This window comes from Alexandromys fortis, unplaced genomic scaffold (assembly GCF_014885135.2).
Source record: "Alexandromys fortis isolate MF-2015 unplaced genomic scaffold, M_Fortis_MF-2015_v1.1 scaffold_9, whole genome shotgun sequence".
NCBI classification, from domain to species: domain Eukaryota; kingdom Metazoa; phylum Chordata; class Mammalia; order Rodentia; family Cricetidae; genus Alexandromys; species Alexandromys fortis.
The window spans coordinates 12722588-12742252 of record NW_026067892.1 but is presented as its reverse complement, the minus strand read 5'-3'; the positions used below and the strand labels follow the sequence as shown (position 1 = coordinate 12742252).

The 19665-nt window shown below is 48.4% G+C and overlaps 2 protein-coding genes across 7 annotated transcripts in view; one reads left to right on the top strand and one right to left on the bottom strand.

The window, feature by feature from the left end:
* Cdk1 (cyclin dependent kinase 1) overlaps positions 1-19665 on the bottom strand; it is a 1182536-nt gene that overhangs the window by 1082981 nt on the left and 79890 nt on the right. The gene's annotated exons all lie outside the window — the stretch shown is intronic.
* The window catches only part of Rhobtb1 (Rho related BTB domain containing 1), a 110528-nt gene that overhangs the window by 58542 nt on the left and 32321 nt on the right, over positions 1-19665 (top strand). For 5 of the 6 annotated variants that reach the window (XM_050139402.1, XM_050139422.1, XM_050139392.1 and 2 more), the window contains 2 exons: positions 11325-11526; positions 12203-12306. In XM_050139402.1, coding sequence (XP_049995359.1) covers positions 11335-11526; positions 12203-12306 — 296 coding nt within the window. In that variant the 5' untranslated portion in view covers positions 11325-11334. Of the gene's footprint in view, positions 1-11324; positions 11527-12202; positions 12307-19665 lie in introns of those variants that run through there. The other variant, XM_050139451.1, reaches the window with a different exon arrangement.

Here is a 19665-nt window from a genome sequence, read left to right as displayed (position 1 = left end):
GGGAGGGAGGGAGGGAGGGAGGGAGGGAGGGAGGAAGGGAGGGAGGGAGGGAGGCTGATGGTTGAGGATTGACATATATGCTAAATCCCTCTAGTTGTCCTTAGCTCTGTCAAAGTTCCCAACAGCCATCCAGTTCCAGAGAAGACAGAAGTTAATGAATATGGTACAGATGGAGAGGGACTCTAGGGGAGAGCTTAGGACAAAAGTGAGCAGTGTGGCAGCCCAGGAGTCATGGATGCTGGGTCACACTTGGAAAGCGCCCCCTAATCCACCCCTCCTTACCCTACATTACAACCCCAGCCCTCACAGCATCTAGATAGAAAGGCCTGGGCAAGCAGGTAGGGGGACGCTAGGATAGTACAGAAATCCCTGTTCCGTGCTCAGATCTATCCGGCCATCTTCATTAAGAGGCCCTGGGGCTGCTCCCTGCTCAGGGCAACATGTCCATCTCTCAGAGGCCCTCCACTGGCCCCACAGTCTATTTTTCCAGCCATGTTCCAAGTCATCCCAGTCCCCATGTCTCCAGTATGGTTATGCATGATGAGGAACATGCTGCTTACTGCTAGGACCAATTCTTTCCCTTTGAAAATGGGCAGGCCCCTGGCCACAAGTAAATTCCTTACTTGGCTCCATGGACGAGATCTGGCAGGCTTCCTTCAGCTTCTGGCATATGGCTACTCCTCCCCCTTCTTCCTGGCACTGTTGTTGAAGCCAGCTAGTTGCACTTTATGGTATAGCTTCTGTTTCTGTTACAGGCCATCTCTATATCTCATGGGTTCATGTGCCTCTTCCTCCTCCTTTCTAGGTTCACAAGATTCACAGACTCACAAGAAGGGCTTGGGAACCCTTTGGATCGGGTTGCTAATGTGTGAAAGGAAATAAGAATTCACTGTACCTTTATATGTAATTATTCTTAAGGTTTATAAGTTAGCAATAGGTGTTGGAGCACAATAATCACCAAGTTCTTTTATTGTTCCCAACCAGCTAAAGCCCTTAGTGCCTCTTGCCTGTATTTGTGGGTGCTTTTCCTGGTCCCTTGACTTCCCATTTGGTGGAGGAACCTGACCTTGATCCTCATGGTTCCCTGTGGCTTTGCTTCTTCCTCCAGTTCATTGGCTGCTTTGGTCCAGGAGGGAGGAAGGAACAGAAATGGAGAACAGGGTTTTAGACAGCTGTGGGTGTGACAGAGAGAGACCTCAGGGAGACAGACTTTGGTGACTCCGCTCAACTTATTCCAGAGTATAAGGAATATATAGGATTGGGGAGCCTGGGGACAAACCCTACTTTACATTACAGGGCATGGTCCTATCCTAAGGCTCCGAGCACAGGTCTTAGTTATATGTGCAGCAGGGGAAGCTTCTAGCAGGAATCTGTGCCAAGGGTCAAGCTAAAGATAAACCAGGCATCTGCCTTAGGGACAGCTTTCAGATAAGGTCAGTCCTCCCTGAGTCCAGGGACATTCTCCAGACAAGGACAGGTAGAGAGCAGGAAGTTTCTCTGGGAAGGGAGGGAGTCTCTCTGTCATCGAGCTTTTGGAAATATCTGCCAGGCCACAATAGACTGTGCCCTCTTACAGTGCACCATGCCCTTCTGTGCTCTATGCGCTACCATACAGTTCATGAACCAGGCAAGGGGCTAGAGACTGAAACACGCAAAGACTCACAGGCAGAGACATGGGACATCCTTGAAACAGGCATGCCCCAAGAATGCCCCTTTATTGTATACCAGAGCCACTTATATAGAGATCCTTAACCGAAAGCCACACCCCAGCCAAACGCACCAGAAACCACTCCCCTGCCATCAGGAACTCCCGAGGGTCTCGTGCTCAGAGCAGCTGCAAGCTGTGTCAGAGCAGAGGAAAAGAAGTTGTTTATAAGAAATTCAGGATCTGGGAGTTCCCAGCTCCCAACATCCTCTGACCAGCCAGCAAGGCCTTCCAACAGTTCCCTTCTCGCTGGGGGACAGTAGTGGGTATGAAGCCACCTGCCAAGCCCTGCTCTCATGATGGGCCACAGCAGACTTATCTTCAAGTGTTTCTCTCAGCCACCATTGTCAAGGCCACTGGGCTTACTAATCCGTCAGCAGAGGCAGTTCCGCTGCCAACCCCAGGGGCAAGGTCTCCTAGGGACAGTAGGGTATCTGAACTTCTTGTGTGTGTTAGTAAACTTAACATTTACTAAAAGGTGCCTATGGACCAGGTACTGTGGAAATATTTAAAGAGGGGGGGAAAAAACTTCTGACAGCAAAATTGTGTAGTCTAAAACCAGAAATGTGGCTCAGTCAGTGGAGTGCTTGCACAAGGCACACCAAGCCCTGGTTCAATCCCCAGACACTTAAATCTGTCACTGGAGAGGTAAAAGCAGGAGGTTCAGAAGTTCAAGGACACCCTTGGCTACTTAAGGAGGTAGAGACCAACTTGGGTTACATGAGACCATGTCTCAAAATAATAAGGATAAATACATGACCCTGATGGGGTATAAGCAGAATATACAGAAATGGAATTATCTGTCTTACAAAGAAGGCATGTGTACAAGGAAAGGCCTTTCGATTCATCTCCTTCCAAGATGCAATGGGGGCCTATCTGCTTGACTACCTCTGTGGATCCCACCCTGGTTGAGAGACAGTGCTTTCTCTTATGGTCCCCTTACCCTTTCTTTTCTCTGTTCTTGTGGTAGCCTTGGGATTCTGGTGGCCCCGGGGCCACAGGAACCTGCTGCTCTTCTGTGGAAACGCCATTCTCACAGCCTTTGGAGTAAATCTGAAGTCCAGACTCCTATGAACTATGGAGAAAAAGAATGGCGTGGTCTATACCTGTCCATCACCACACACACACTGAAAAGGAATGGCGTGGCCTTGCTGCCATCATTACACACACTGTCCTCTTTTGGTTCCATCTACAGAGAGCTCCTGACATTGCTGCCTTGTGCCTGGGAGCCTCTCCACTCCAGACAGCAAGAAAATGGAACCTCTTCATAGAGGCCTGGTCTGCAGGCCTACACTTCAGAGTCTCTCTCTCTCTCTCTCTCTCTCTCTCTCTCTCTCTCTCTCTCTCTCTCTCTCGTAGCCTTTCACACTCTTCAAGGATCTCAGCACACCCATATGCATTTGGCTCTGAAGGAGACAGCGAGCCTTGCTCTTGACCCAGTCCCTCCCACCTACCCACAGACCTGCATGCATTTCCATAGCTGGCCCAGAAGGAGATTGGAAAAGGATGAGCCGTGGTGTAAGCAGAGCCATCCAAGGGAGCATTGTGTGGCCTGCTTGTAGAAGAAAGTAGGCCAGCCTGCCTAGAATGGAGCATAGGACCCAGCTGGGGCGGTTTCATGCTTGGCGGGTAGGCCAGGGGCTCTGTGTGTAGCCTAGGCTGGTCTCAAAGCCGAGATCCCCCTGCCTCAGCTTCCTGAGTGGTAGAATTTACAAGCGCACACTACCAAGTCCAGCATCTTTATAACCTTTCAAGTTATTTTTTTGTTTTCATTTTTATTACATTTGTTTAGTTTGTGTGTGTGTGTGTGTGTGTGTGTGTGAGAGAGAGAGAGAGAGAGAGAGAGAGAGAGAGAGAGAAAGAGAGAGAGAGAGAGAAACTTGCACATGTACATGTGTGAAAGTCAGAGGACAGTGTTTGAGAATTTGTTCTCTCCCTCCACTCTATACATCCCAGGAATTGAACTCAGGTCATCAGACCTGGCAGCCAGGTACCTTTACCCAGGGAGCCATCTCTCAGGCCACATCTTTTAAGTTTTTTAATCCTTTCTCTTTTCTTTTTTTTTTTTTTTTTTTTTTTTTGATTTTCAAGACAGGGTTTCTCTGTAGCTTTTGGGTCCTGTCCTGGAACTAGCTCTTGTAGACCAGGCTGGCCTCGAACTCACAGAGATCCACCTGCCTCTGCCTCCCGAGTGCTGGGATTAAAGGCCTGCGCCACCACCACCCAGCTTCCTTTCTCTTTTCTTCAGTGGAGACAACTTGAGTGTAGCTGAGGTAGAAAAGAAAGTGTATGTCTGTTGCTGGCTCAAACCTCACTGACCTAGAGTTTTGAAACAACAGAAAGCATGGCCTTGCTGTTATCACAGGACTCGAGGAAGGGCCACGAGAGGGTGTGTCACAAAGCACCGCTTCATTCCCAAGAGGTGGCTCCGGGTTTCCTGGCACCCCAGGCCTCTACAGAGCATCCTGTTATTTAATCGAACTTAAACTGTTGTGGATGGGCGGGACAGTTCTGCTGACTTAGACTTCTTTTATCCCAGAGATCCAGTCTAAGTGGGCTTGACTGGAAGGTCCAGCCTGACCCTGACTGCCCCTTTCCCAACCCTGGAGCACTCTCCAGTGCACTGAAGATGTTTAATCTTATATGTAACTCAGACCCTGCCTGCCCACATTGGCAATTATGTAGCTTGACACCCTCGGCAAAAATGGAAACAATTGGGCTGTCTATAGTCACTATTATGCAATTTCTGCCATTTCTTTTTGGTTCCTGTCAGTAGTAGTAAGTTCTCAATTTTTTTCAGGACAGATTCCTCAAATACCAGAATCTTTGCTCTGCCACTATCTTTGCTGATTGCCAACCTAAACGATATCTTACATTAGGGATTATTGGTTTCTCGTGGAAGCAAGAAACTGCAGCTGTGCATGGGGCTGGGGGCTCCAGCGTCCACTCTCAAACAAACTGCTCACAGGGCCTTGATCAGAAAAACGCATTCAAGAGAGACACAGGAAGTGATGACGGGGGAGGTGGCACACCCCAATAGTGGTTGCTCCAACTTAATTAAGGACCTTGCCCCATACTCCTAAAGACCTGAATTTCTTAGTGAGTAAAAAGTCTTGCATTCTCATCTGAATGTACCCTGTGACCAGACACTGAGGTGTACCTGCTGAGAGCAAACCGGCCCATCCTGGGTTTCTCCTCAGTATGGAATTATGGGGTCTAGACTATAAGGTCACGAAGTCATGCTTTCTTGGGAGCCTGTTTCATAGGGAGAGACAAGACACCATTAGAAACTGTTTTTCAAGACCTGGGAGGTGAGCACAGTACAGCCATAGGAAGAGGATTGACTTGTAGGAGACACCAGAGGAGCTGAGGTCATATTCCAACATAGTTGCTGCTTTGACCATGACTGAGAGAGAGAGTGTGTCAAAGAGGGGAACTCTGGACCAGACGGCACCACTAGGCATGGCTCATGGAGGAGGAATAATGCACATTAGCACACGACTGGACTCTATAGATGTGTAATGTCACTGGGTAAATGAGATAGGCATTTGGGGGATGTCAGCTTTAATAAAAAGTAGAAGTAAAACTCAGACACCTCTGCTCCAAGCATCTGTCAGTCAGAGCAAACGGGTCCATGGAGAAGAAGGGTAGCTGGGAAATCTTCTAGAAGTAACCATATCTGAAAACAGTTTTAAGGAATAAATAGAATTTTCCAGATGAGCAAGAAGTGGGGGAAGGACGGAAGAAGGTGTAAGACCTGTAAAGGTGTCTAGTCAGGTCCCAAACAGCTCTTAGAATTCAAGGAAGCCATCGGGAGACTAAAGCATGCAGCACTGATGTCAAGAACAAATTACCAAACACTGTGTGACATGAAACAACACACCTTCGCTAACCTTCAACCCTGGAGGTCAAAGGTGCTTCAGCTTAAAGCACTGGCGGGCTTTGTTCCTCCCGGAGGCCGGAAAAGAAAATGGCTCCTTACCCTTTCTCGTTTCTAGAGATCACCTGTCTCCCTAGCTCTCTGACCCATCTCCTTCCTTTTCAAAACCAGCAGAAAAGCATTTCCATATCTTTCCAGCTTTTCAGTCTTCCACATTTAAGGCACACTCAAAAGTACATTGGGTCCAAATAGCCAGCCACTTTGCTTCCTTCTGTGACTCTAAGTGCCCCCATGCCGTGGAGCAGATTACAGGCAGAGGGACTAGGAAATGGATTGCAGGTGCTGTTACTCTGCATATGATAAATGCCGTGCAGGAGGCAGAGGGTGGTGGCACAGAGGAAAGTTGTCAGGATCCATCATCACTGTGTGGAATAGATCCAGCATCCAAGGCAGGCTTGTGTGCCCATTTATATTGATTGTCCACCTGAAAGGGGTCTAGAACCACACTCTGGGCATGGCTGTGTATAGATTAGGCTGATGTTGAAAGACCAGCCTGAAAATGTAGGCAGCTCTCTCTCTCTCTCTCTCTCTCTCTCTCTCTCTCTCTCTCTCTCTCAACTGTGGGTGCACCATGTGCAACTGCCTCCAGCACCTGCTGCCATGCCTTCCCTGCCATGACTGATGGGACTCTCAAACTGTGGCTCAAAGTCAACCCTTTCTCGCTCAGGAGGTTACTATCAGGTGTTTTGGCAGAATAGTGACATTGGCGCCGGCATCGGAGTTCTGGGGATTCTACTTACAGGGGTGTTTCAGGTCACTGCTACTACATAACAAGCCAACCCAAAGTTTGCTGCCTTTAGAACAATAAGATGCTTCCCCTGCTGGCCTCACCTCGCTCATTCATAAAACTACTTCCAATAAGAGGGTCAGTGAAGCTGGAAGAGCTACATAACCATGCGGACGGCCACCACAGGACTGTGTCGATGGTTCCTGGGCTCTGTTCAGCTGGTCCAGCAGCCTTAGCTGGCATGCTCAGGACAGGGTCCCCGCAGCATGGCTGTGGAACGCAGGACCCTGGAGCCTGACCTTATATGACAACAAGGCTAATTCAACTTCAAGGGGAAGGGAAATGGATTGGCCCTGCTGCTGGGGGCTGCTGTACTGTCTCACATCCTGAGGGACTGGCTTTAAAGACAGTAGTGTTGCATTCTGACATTTGAGATTAGAGAGGCAAGGTGTTCCTGGTGACAGCAATACCCAAAACTCAGCCAAAGGGATGAACGGTCTGAGTGTGATAAGGACCCTCGATATCAAAGGGAGGAAAGCTACAAGGCCGGGGCACAGAACGCCTAATCCTGTGGCTACAGAGTAGAGATGGTGGCAGACAGAGAGGGCTGGCCTGTGGTCCAGATCACGATAGAACCAGCAGGCAAAGTCTGGGATGACCCCACCAATGGCATGTTTGTGTCTGAACATGAGGACCATGACCATAGCACGTAGGTCGTCCATCTCGTGAGCAACGGACACGCAGCGCCCAGAGCCGCTTCCTCTCGTTCTTCAATCCCCAGCCACCAAATCTTCCTGTTTACTTGCCAGTCGTGAAAGAAATTCACCATTTCTGACACCCAGACAGGGCGAGTAGATGCTTCAAGGCATATTGTAACCCTCAGCTTCCGTGTCCTCCAAGTTTCCTCAAGTCAGAAACACAGCTAAGAGGTCCGGTCTACAGCTCCCGTTCCTGGCTTCCTCGTCTCCTCGGATATTTATCTAAAGGCAAAAAGAGTGCTCACACAGGTGAGCAGGATTTACGGCAGGGAAATGTATTAACTCTGTCAAAGGGAGAACATTTATCACTCCTCTTGTAAGTAACTAAAGATCAGAGAGCAGACAGTGATCACCCAGATGGTCATAGAACGCACTCAGCCGTGAGCGGGTAGCTGTGAATGAACTGGAGCCCGCTGCAGGCAGAGAAGGATGAAACTGCTCTTTCTTACAATCACTTCCAGGATTGCGTGCGTGCGTGCGTGCATAACTTGTGAGCACTGATTTGCCGGTACTTTGGGAAGACCTGAGTTGGCCTCACTGACGGTAGCTTTGAATTCTTGGCGTTATTTTTGGATTGTTGTATACACGGAAAAAGAAATGTTTACTCTGAATGAAATAGTGCGGGTGTGAGGGAGCTCAGCAGTACTCACTGCAAACTCCACCTCCGCAGCCCGGTTTGCTGTGAGCAGTGAATCCCCACCCTGCCGGTTACTTCCCCCATCCGTTATTTCCTCCTGTGACTGTCAATCAGTACCTCTGATCTTAAATCGGTTGCTGGGATTAGAACCCCTACGGGTCTTTGACACCCAGTTGCTTTTTCTTTTAAAATATGTCATAAACATTTCCTAAAAATGAGGACAGTTTTTATAGTTAGAACCTGTCTTAGTCGGGGTTTCTATTGCGGTGGAGAGACACCGTGACCACAGCAACTCTTAAAAAGGAAAACATTTAATTGGCTCTGGTTTACAGTTTCAGAAGGTTAGTCCATTATCATCACGGCAGGAAGTGTGGTGGTGTGCAGGCAGACATGGTACTAGAGAGGTAGCTTAAAGTTCTACATCTTGATCCACAGACAGCAGAAGGAGACTGTTCCACTAGGCTTAGCTTGAGCATACATGAGACCTCAAACTCATATTCACAGTGACACACTCCCTCTAACAAGGCCACACCTCCTAATAGTGCTGCTCTCTGTGGACCAAGCATTCACAGACAGGAGTCTGTGGGGGCATTTCTATCCAAACAACCACGGAGCCTAAATAGGAAACGTGAAGGGTTTGTGACCACCTCAAAGGCATGTAAAAGCACCATGGGTGTTTATTTCACCCCAAGTATTATTGATCCACAGGACGTGGAAGCTCCTCTTCCACATCTGATGTTAGAGTTAGTTTGCTGACTGACAAGAAAACCAATTCTCTATTTTTAACGTCTTATTTTGCAGGTCCCTAAATTCAAGTATTCTTCCAAACAATTTGTCTTTCTAAACAATCAAGTCTTCCAGCAAAGACTCAGATTGTCCTACCACTGAGAACACTCAAAGCAGTGTGCCTCACTTTAATGAAGCCAGTGTACTGGCTCACCACCCCCCTCCTTGGCAATATCATCAGGATATTGTCAAATAAGCACTATCCTTTTGGTTCCTTTTTTGAGTCGTTGAGTCAGATCAGCAATTCCTTGTATTGTGTTGCTTTTCTTCAGTGCTCGGTTGAGTTATCCTTGAGTTAGCTCTTATAAAACCTGTTCTTTTGGGGAGATCTCTGCCCATATTAACTTTGTGGGTTTACCTCTGAACTGGCTTCCCGCCTCACTCTGTTTGGAAGTCCTCTGAAAGCATCCATCTTCCTCAAAATGGAGTCACAGACTACACTGGAACGCAAACGCATCTACTCAGCTCTGTCACTGGCTGGAGGAGATGGATGTTGCCATGATTCTCTCTGAACAGATGAAAATGATGAAGCCCAGAAAGTAAACCCCACCCAGTGTCGGGGGTCAGGAAGGAGCAGCTAGGATTCAGACTCCCTCCATCTGAGGCACCACTGTTAACACTCACCACTTTGAGAACTGGGTCATATAATTCCTTTTTTCAACTTATTCATCTCTTACATATCACATCCTGACCACAGTTTCCCCTCCATCCTCTCCTTCTAGTCCTCCCCGCAACCTCCCCTCTCCCCCAGAACCACTCCTCTGTTTCTCTTCAGAAAAGAACAGGGTTCTCAGAGCTATCAGCCAAACATGGCATAACAAGACATGGTAAGACCAGGTACAAGGCTAAGCAAGGCAACCCAGCAAGAGGAAAAGGTCCCTCAAGCAGGCAAAGGAGTCTAGAGACAGCCCCTCCTTCCCACTGTGAGGAGTCCCAAAAGGAGACCAAGATATACAATCAACACATATACGTAGAAGGCCTAGATCAGGCCCATACAGGCCCCCTGTTGGACATCACTTTAGTCTCTGGGGTCACATAATTCTTGATCATGGGTCTGTCCTAGCCGTTGGGTACATTTAGCAATTTTAGCTTTAGTCTCTAACATAGGTGATATTCCCTAGGGGAAGTATTGAAAAATCATTCACCCAATACCAAATTCGTGCTTCTCGGTCGGTTACTCAAGGAAATAAAAATATCATATCGTAGAATTATAAGACAGAATTTGTGTTAAAGAGAACAATTGTAGGAGCCACCACACCTGACTGACCCTGACCATCAGGATTAGACATTTGTTTTTGTACCAAGATGTTTTTAAACACACACACACACACACAGCCAAATGGGGTACTGCTGGCTATTTTCAGCATCTTCGTGCTACCCAAATCACAGGTCAAAGCCTAACCAAACCACACATCTGCCCCCACCCTCAGACTGCACAGCTGCCTGTGACAAGCCGCTGTGGCTAGCAGACAGCGCTTCAGAACGGCCTCACCTTCGGGCAAGGCCTGGCTGTGAGAAGGCAGCCTCTGCCCTGGTCGGAACTCTGCACCACTGTCTTTGCATCCAGAGGATGGCTCTCCTCAAGTCACTTGAGTTCAGCTCGCCTGGCTCCCAGTTAGGTATAAGGCTCTTTCCTCTAGACATTCGTAAAGTCATTACCAACTCTCAAAATGACCACCTGACCAATTTCCTCAGGTGAGACCTCCTGGAGGGGCCAGTGATGAGTCATCGAAATCTGACAGCATCCTGTAGGCTGCCCGCAGCCAGGCCATCACTTTCTGTTGTGTGGAGGGCCTGGTTCCAGAAAGCATGACCGGAACAGCAGTTTCTCTTCCTCTTTCTCTTGAGACTCTGATCTCTTGGTGTGTTTGTGTGTTTTGGTTTGTTGAGACATGATATGGATACGTAGCCCAGGATAGAGTGGAGCTTTCACGCTTCCTCCCTCAGCCGACAAAAGCAGCCAGGGTCAGGAGTGTGAGCCACCACGCTAGGTCTGCAACTATCTTTTAACCTCCCTAGTATTTCAGGAAGGTCTCACGTGCTTCGTCCTCTTGGTAGTGTCCGCCTTTGCCCGATGTTCCAGATTCCTTGATGAAAACGCTGAGCGAGGGAGGGGGAATGCTTTTGTATAGCTATCTTTGGTGAGCTCTCTGGAGAATACTTTGTCGTGTCGATCCGGATAGTGACTATAACTAGTGAATGAACGGATAATGCATTCATCTCATTAGCGTGTCATAATTCGAACCTGGATCTTCCTGTTTGCTCACATGGGGCAGTTTTTCAGCCCATGCTTTGGTTCTCTTCCAGGCCACCGTAGCTGTTATGAACTTGCATGGGACACGTCCGTGCCAGACCCTGCATAGTTTAAAGACTGTGGCAGGGCAAATGAGAGTATTTCTTGGGCAGCCAAGGGCCAGGCATCAAAGCTCAACCCTGTAAGCGACCAGGCTCGCTAGCTGGCCAACAGGCGTGGCTGGGGGCTATGTCTGTGTGCCAGCAATGCCTGGACGGGTCTGCAGTCGGCAGATTATGTTTAGAGAGAACCAAGGAGAAAATAACACGTTCACCGGAATAAACCGTTCAGGGTCAAAATAACAGTGTGGTGTTTTTGTTCTAGCGTGAGATATAAAAAGAAAGCTTAAGTTTCACTTCCAAACTCCTTGCCGGTGCTCAGGCACCTCCAAGGACGTGGCGGAACAGAGGCAAACCATTGTGGGCGGCCGTGGAAAGACCCCAGCCTCTCTAACGCGGTGTCTGCCGTCTTCTTCCAGAGCTTTCTAAATGGACACTGACATGGACTACGAAAGACCCAACGTTGAAACCATAAAGTGCGTGGTCGTGGGCGACAATGCGGTGGGGAAGACTCGCCTGATCTGCGCCCGGGCGTGCAACACCACGCTAACCCAGTACCAGCTGCTGGCCACCCACGTGCCCACCGTGTGGGCCATTGACCAGTATCGTGTCTGCCAGGAGGTAAGGCACATAGGTTTAGCCTCGGCTACATAGCCAGCTCCAGGCCAGCCTGAACTGCTTGAGACCCTGCCTCAAGAACAAACAGAAAGCTGGATCGAATAGTAGTTTGCCTGGCATGGTGGCCCAGGCCTCTGATCCCAGTGTTCAAGAAGCTAAGGCAGGAAGATAGGGAAATTTAAGGCTAACTTGGGCTGGGGGTGGGGGGGGGGAGTAAGGAATGAAGGAAGACAGGAAGGAAAAAGAAAAGAAGGAAGGAAGACAGGAAGGAAGGAAGGAAGGAAGGAAGGAAGGAAGGAAGGAAGGAAGGAAGGAAGGGAAACTTTAAAATAATGCTTAGGCCATCACTCCTGTTTGCTATTTATTAGTCTGATTAAAAAATAAAGGATGCAACTGGCTATATTGCACATCAAAAATAGAAGTGACCTGTCTGTTTGGTACCAGGGGGAAAAAAAAGCAAAGTATGGTACACCAAAGGAAGCCTGAGTCACATGATGGGGAAGGCGAGCTAGGAGTTGGCTCATGTTCCACCTGATGGTGAAAGGGCCTAAGGAACACCCCTGTGAAAGAACACTTGAGCATACCACCTCAACACCCCCCCCACACACACACACGCTTCACACTCCCTCCCTTCCATGCCCCCTCTCTCACACTCTTCTTCCTCTCCCCCACCCCACAGGTCCTGGAGCGATCCAGGGACGTCGTCGACGAAGTGAGCATTTCTCTCAGGCTTTGGGACACTTTCGGAGATCACCACAAAGACAGGCGTTTCGCATACGGCAGGTAAAACAGGGCCAGGGAAGCCCGTGGTTGCACCCAGTTCCTTATCCCCATCCTCAACGGGTTAGGAAAGCAATAACAGGCAGACCATGCAGCCTTGCAGTGTGCTGGGCTCTCAGCCGTGCCTAGGAAAGAAATGAAAGGGACAGCATTGTCTCCTGGTAGCGAGGATAAGCAAGTCTTCTTCGTCATTCGTAAAGTCTGGTTTTGAAACACCCAGCTACAAAGCCGGGCAGTTTGCGACCCAAGTATCCATCTGGTCCTCCAGTTCAGAATCGCCTTACCTTCTGCCTCCTTCCACAGCATTGGCTTCCTTTTAGGTGTTACCTGAAAAGCTTTTCTTACTTTCAGTTAAAGGTCGCTCGTAAAAGAAGGAAAGGCATCTGAAAAGCCCTCCTCAGGGCATGATTCCAAAATGAACGGAAGCAATCTTGTCTATTTTTTTTTTCATTCAAAAAGGGAAGGAGAAACCCAGTAAGGGGAAGATAAATCCGGAAGGACACTTACATGAGTAGGACCAGAGTCAAAGGGCCTTCGGTGTTCAGCACCGTCTTCTTGCAGCCATCTGTAAGGTCACTCTGAGAACCCATCACAGGTATCTGGACCCAGGGCGACTCTTTCCCCATCATTGTAAATTGACCCATGTCACTTTAAGATAGGACGGAGTAGTGCTGTTTGGTCATCCTTTCCTGACCTCCAGCACCATGTGACCTTGGAGGGCTGGATTGCATCCTCCCTCCTAGGGCTAAAGGTGACATTCTGAAAGATTCCCCCCTCTTCAGCCCTGGACGATCTCTAGTAAGCCACGCCCACAAGGGTGCACCTCGCTTTTCCCCTGGTGGCACAAGACAGGTCCATTTTGTATGGAATGTGTAATGTTTTCTTCAGTTTGAATCAGACCATAAAACAGCAGCGATATTCTAGTATTCTTCGACTTTATTTCCTTTCTAAATTGCATTGTATTAATCAGTTAACTGTGTGTGCGCGCACAACAGGGCAAATCGTGGCGATCAGGGCATGCTAGGCTAGTCTTGGTTATCTCTTCCTGCTATGTAGGTCGAAGGCATCAAACTCCAGTCATGGGACTTGGCAACGAGTGTCTTTATCAGCTGAGCCACTGTGTCGTTTCTTTCTTGAGACAGAGTCACACTCTATAACCCATGTTGGCCTTGAATGCTTCATCCCCCTGCCTCAGCATCCTGAGTAGTAGTATTCCAGGCCTGTTGACTGTATAGGTGTGTCTGAAATAATGGACAAATTGCTGGGAGCATTTGCCTTGCTCCTGGGAAGTTCACGTAATTGCGGGGAGGGGCAGGGAACCTGCAGTTTAGACCAAAGGAGACTCAAAAAGAAAGGTATGGAAGCAAATGTAATTTTCCATTAAGTTTGTTCTTTGACAATATTGATACATATAAAGTGTTCTGATTATTCTCAGCCCCACACGGTCTTTTATCCTTCTCCAATTCCTATCAACCTCCCTCCTTCTTTTAATTCTCTTTCCCAGAGCCATGGCTTGTGTGTTTTGTGACCCACTGATTTAGCCAGGGCCATCTACCTTACCATGGGTCAACATTCGAGGAGCGAGACTCTGAGCACCTTCCCCCTCCATGTCTGACCCTAGCGTAGGCCCAGCGCCAACGTACGTATGTAGGCACATGCATGTCACCACGTACCTGTGGAGATTTGGGGGTTGGTTCTCTCCTCGTATACCATGTGAGTCCTGAGGATTGAACTCAGGTCATCAGGCTTAGAGGCATGAAGAGCTTTTACTGACTGAATCGCCTCCCTAGCCCAGCCTTCTATTACACTCTTTCTGCGCCCCTCTTTCAAAATGATCTACGGACCTGAGAGTGGATGGTGTGAATGTCTTGTTTGGGGTTGAGCAGTCAGAACAATTTCTCTCAGTGCTTCAAGCAGCCTAGCACCTCTGCATTCACAGTCAGAAACCATGATTTTAATGTCCCGTCAGCAGCAGAACTTTCAACTTGGTAGCTGGCAAAATAGACTCCTTCCTTTGAATGTCCTAAAAGTTTTGACGTTGTTTGGATTTGGTTTGGGTTCGGTTTAGAGTCCTGTTTGTTTGTTTGTTTTCCCAGTAATGTTTTTTATTATCACTTGGGGTTTTTGTTGTAGGTTTTTGTCTTTTGGGGGGCTTTGCTTGTTTCTTTGACCTCACATTGCTCTACACATAAAAACTAATAAATAAACCTGCTTGCACTTCCCAGACACTCAGGTTTACATCTGGGACATTAAAGACACATCAGATGAGAATGAAGCGTTTTGAACAAAGGAAATATAGGTGCGATTGGTAGGAAGTACTCGTAGACTGGGACAGTGCCTTGCAGGGAGAGGGACAGATACCCTCATTGAAGTATTCCAGGTAGACTAGACGATGCTTTGGCAGCACGGCGCTGTGTTGCCACTGGAAACATCTGTGTTTGAGACACAGTGTGATGTGGCCCACTTCGCAGAAGTTGCAGAGTCTCAATGGGAGCTGTTTTGCTCCCGTGAGACTTTAACAGCCTCACAAGTTCACAGTGTACAACAGACCTTGTCCTGCCCCATGACAGTGTTAGAGTCGCCTGTTTCCTCAGTCCCAACAAAGCAAACTGCTCTTTCCTGGGACTCCATGAGCTTAGGGTTCACTGCTTGCTCTGTGTCCTTGCCCTAAGTTTCTGTCACTTGCACTGACCTCACTGACGTGGCAACAGCAAGTGCTTCCCCCCACCCCAGGCAACAGGCTGTCTTTGGGAGCCTTGGTTCCTGTGAGGAACTTCCTACTGCCTGCCTGTTTTCACCTTGTCCCTTCCCATGCCCACAGCCTCCAGGCCTGCTGCCACAGACCCATACAAAGGAGAGACTAGAACTGAGAACTACCCCCCATCTCAGCCATCAGCTTCGTTCTGGAAACGCTGAATGTGCGGTGCTATGTTAATCCAGGGCCCAGTAATCTACACTTTAAAAAAAAAAAAAAAACTTGGTAGTGGTAGGAGTTCCTTTCAGTCTGTGGTAGCTTCAGCTACCTCTTTTCATTGCTCTGAGAAAGTCATTTAACTTCACGATGGCTTCCCCTTTTTATCATTTGTGGAGAAAAAAGAGCACAATTGCAGTTTCAAGTAATCACTTTGTTTGTGGAACCCCTGTTCTGGGTGTGTGTGCGTGTATGCGTGTCTGCATGCGCACGTGCCTGAGTGTATGTAGGTGTGCCACACATGTGCAGGAGCACTAAGAGGTCAAAAGAGGGTGTCCAGATCCCCCTGGAACTGGAGTTACACACTATTGTGAGCAGCTACACGGATGCCAAGAGCCAAACCTAGGTCCTCTGCAAGAACGAGAAGTGTTCTTGAGCACTGAGCCATTTTCCAGGCCCCATGCCTGTTTTTTGTTTTGTTTTGTTTGTTTTACTTATTTTTACTGTCCTTGGTATGGGCCACTCAATAGTGACAAACTGGCGTAAACTTTGAGGTACTCAGGGTACATCCCAAGGCATTTAGAACCTTGTTAAAGTAATTCACTGGATTCCTAGGGTGACAGTAAGAGAAACCAGACTCGTGTCAAGATGTCTTGGGCCTCAATGCTGGCTTTCTCTGCTTCTCGGTGCAAAGGAGTTTCACAATGGTCTGTTTTCCGGAGCATTCCAGCAGATCCAGTAGAAATCAATGGCAGGCAGTTGGCCAACTTGGATTTGAAAACTTTCTAACACGGTCTAACTGTATGCAGAACACCATTGCTCTCTCTCTCTGTGGCTTCCTGGCAACTGTTTAACCTCCATCTCCACTCTGCCTATCAGAAAAATAGCCCCAGTGTATCAAAGGTCTTCCCAGACCTCAGCCAACATGGCAGGAACTCAGCCAACATTGTGCAGCGCATCCCGTGGGGGACCCTAAAAGGCAGATGGTCCCTACACTACAGGTGACGACTCCCTCACCTATTTCCCAGTCCTGAGTTTCAAGGGGCAGCCTCTCCTGAAGCTCTCCAGGACTTGGGGCTCCCCCGCCTCCCCAACTGATGTGCACCTTCACCTCATTTTAGATAGGATGCAGCCGAAAATGACCCCGCATTGGGGAGCTGAGTTTCTGTTTGTTCTTCCGTGTTTGCGCAAAGGCTCCCTGTCCGTAGTTTCCCATCTGGATCCTTTGTCCTTGGGAAGGCAAGTTACCCATCCTGGCTCAACAGCTGGTGGGGTCCTAAGACTGCCATGCACCATCCACTTTTAAATGAATTTTTAAAGCTCTTCTCTGGTTCTTCGTCAGCCTTTTTTTTTTTTTTCTTCAAGAAAGAGCCTTTTCTTAAAAGAATATCACTCATCTCTGAGAATGACCGGTCACACTTTGATACTAAACACCCTAAAAAGGTTGGCAAATGGGATGGGCTGTGACTTTAGAAGGACACACGGGATGCTCAATCCCTCTCCTCTGAGCCAAGCTCATGTACACCATTACAATATCACTGTTTCCTTGACTGATCTGCTCCGGGGTCAGACACCCCTAAAAACCTCTGTAGGGTGCTAAAGATGTCAGCAGCGACTACAACATGAGAGCTAAGCAGCCTGGGAGGCCATCTGAGTTCCTGCCCCGCACCCTCCATATCCTATCCCACCTTGTTGTTGTCTTGGTGACCTCATGAAGTAAAATCATTTCACAGTTGAGGAAGCAGCTACAGGAAGGGCCAAGGTCAGGCGGCTGAGACAGAGCTGGACTGAGCTTTCCTTCCTGGTCTGGTGAAATGCAAAGTTCACGTCCTGCCACGCCGCCTCACTCATGGCGAGCCGTGTTGCTAGTGAGCTGCAAAGCCCACATCCTGCCACACTTGTGGCTAGTGTGGCTAGCAGCGGTACTAGGTGGCAGGCACACTTGACACTCCCTTCTGGTCTCATCCCTCTCACGCTCTCTGCTGGAAAAGTGAAAAATCAGCATTCCCCCATCTCCCCGCTGTGGTGTTGCAGGGCTTCTGGTAATTTCCTTAACCCTCAGCAAATAATCCAACGCTTTGTATGCATCCCTAAGCAGCCAAGCATGAACCTTTTCGCTGTGAGTAGAGATGACATACCCAAAACTTAAGTATATATATGGCGTGCCTACATGCGTACATGTGTGTGTGCACATGTGTATGCAGATGCATGAGCACAAGTGTGGGCATTCCTGTGGAGGGTGGTGGTGGGAATGTCCTGCAATCATTTTTGCCTTATTCTTTGAGGCAGGGTCTCTCAGTCGAATCCAGAGCTCCCCAACACGGCTCTTCCTCCTAGCCAACTTACTCTGGGGATCCCCAATCTCTGCTTTCTAAGTGCTGGGATTACAGTCGGGCCACCACACCTAGGTGGCACTTACATGGGTTCTTTGCTTTTTGTGGCAAGCACTTTAGCCACTGAGCCATCTTCCCAGCCCTCAAAAAAGCATCTTGAGAGCGAATGGAAATTCTGGGTAACGGGGGAGAGAGGAATATTTTCCTTCCCAAGCAGTCAACTGAACAATGCAGAACCAGCACAATTGCCCTCCTTGCCAGCAGTTCTGTGCATATCTACAGTCTAATTGGACTTGTCTAAGGCATGCTATAGTCTTATAAAGATTTCTCTCCGGCACTGTTTGCCCCCGACGAGGAGTACAGTGCGTGTTACGTTAATCAGGGCTGCGGCTTCTGCGTGTCTGTTTAAATAAGATGGTTTGGGTTTCGTGTTAAAAGTCCACGAAATCAGATACGTCACAGCTACACTTAGTTTCCAGTGCTTCATGGAGGCCCCTTTAAAATATTCAAGACTCTGGTCGCCCGGTGTTTGTGTCTTTGCCTGAACTTATGGCCAATAGCAAGAGAAAAGTAAGAAACAATGAGTGCATCTGTTAGAGTCTTTTCAGTTTGCCTGGCCCATCCGGGAACATTCCAGATGATTTCAGGGTGACAAACAGCCTCTTCTACCACAGATACGCCAGGAGAAGGTTGGCTGAGGTCAAGACCAGATAAAAACGAGTGAATACCTTGGAGTGCAAATGTAAATAACTTTAAAGATAGAGCCATCATTGGCTTGATTATTTTTTCCCTCTCCCGCCTCAAGCTCACTGATCTTGCCTTTGCTTAAAATGCTGCTGCCTTACTTGTCGTGGGTTGATTTTCAGTTTTTGAAAAGAAAATACTATTTATCTAGACGGCTGAGTATTTTGGTGCCTCCCTGCCTTTCGTCCCCAACACAGGTGACCTGCGCTCTTCTCCAGCCCCCAGCCCCGACAGAAGGCTTTACAAATGGACACAGGAACGCTACCCAAAGCATAGCCTCCGTGTGTTAGTACTAAGGGGCCTAGGAAAGTGAGCACAGGTTGTGCCCTGAAGACACCAGGTCCTACAGCTTCTGTAACACAAGGAACTGGCTGTGGCTGTGGCCTTAGACTAAGTCCCCAGTTCTGTGAACCTAGATGCTGGTGCTCGCGGGGAAGCTATACGAGAGTGTTAGCGTTGGTGCTTGGGTGCACCTCGATGTGGTACTTGCTCTAGAGATCCGGCATGAGATCAACCAGCCAGTGCCGGCCCATATTTCGATGATCATGAAGCAGGTGGCCTTCAGCCACACACAGGTGACCGTGTTTTACTTGACCAAACCTCAACAGAAGGGATAATGAGAGTGAGAACTTCAGATGAATGGGCGCTGGGCAGCAAAGCACACATAGTGTGTGGCTCCATTCAGACAAAATTCTAGAAAATACAGGCTGCTTGCATGGAGATGATGGGTTGGTTCTGTCTTTCACCGCTGAGGCAAACAAGCTGACAAAAGCGTCTCAAGGAAGGAAGAGTTTAATTTGGCTTGCAGTTCACGAAGGGATGCAACCCACCACGGTGAAGCATCATGAGAAACGTGGGAGTATTGGGCAGCTGCTCACAGGAAGCAAAAAGCAAATAGAAAGTAGGGCCTAGCTATAGGAACTTCAAACCCCTACCCCCAGAGACCCACTTCCTCCCCTGAGGCTCCATCTCCTTCCAAAACAGCATCACCGGCTGGGGACCAAGGGATCAAACACAAGCGCCTAAGAGGCACATTTCCTATTCAAACCATAAGGCTGGGTTAACCTAACTATACGAGGGAATTCAGGAGTAGTGGAAATGTTGTCTTTAATTGAGATCATGGTTTTAGGGGGAATAGAGATGTCAGAACTGATGAAATGAAATATGCTACAGATAAACATTGAAAGTTTAACGTATTTTGATTTTATCTCCATTAAGTTTAAGATGGGAAAGTGTAGAATTGGAGCCTCGGTAACTGATAACAGAAAATGGAAATTTACAGACTCTCAAAGCTAATGCTAGACCACCATCCTCCGGCCACACAAAGCCATGCTGGTTCTCTTCTCCTAGAGGGAGACCCCCCCGCCCCCCGCC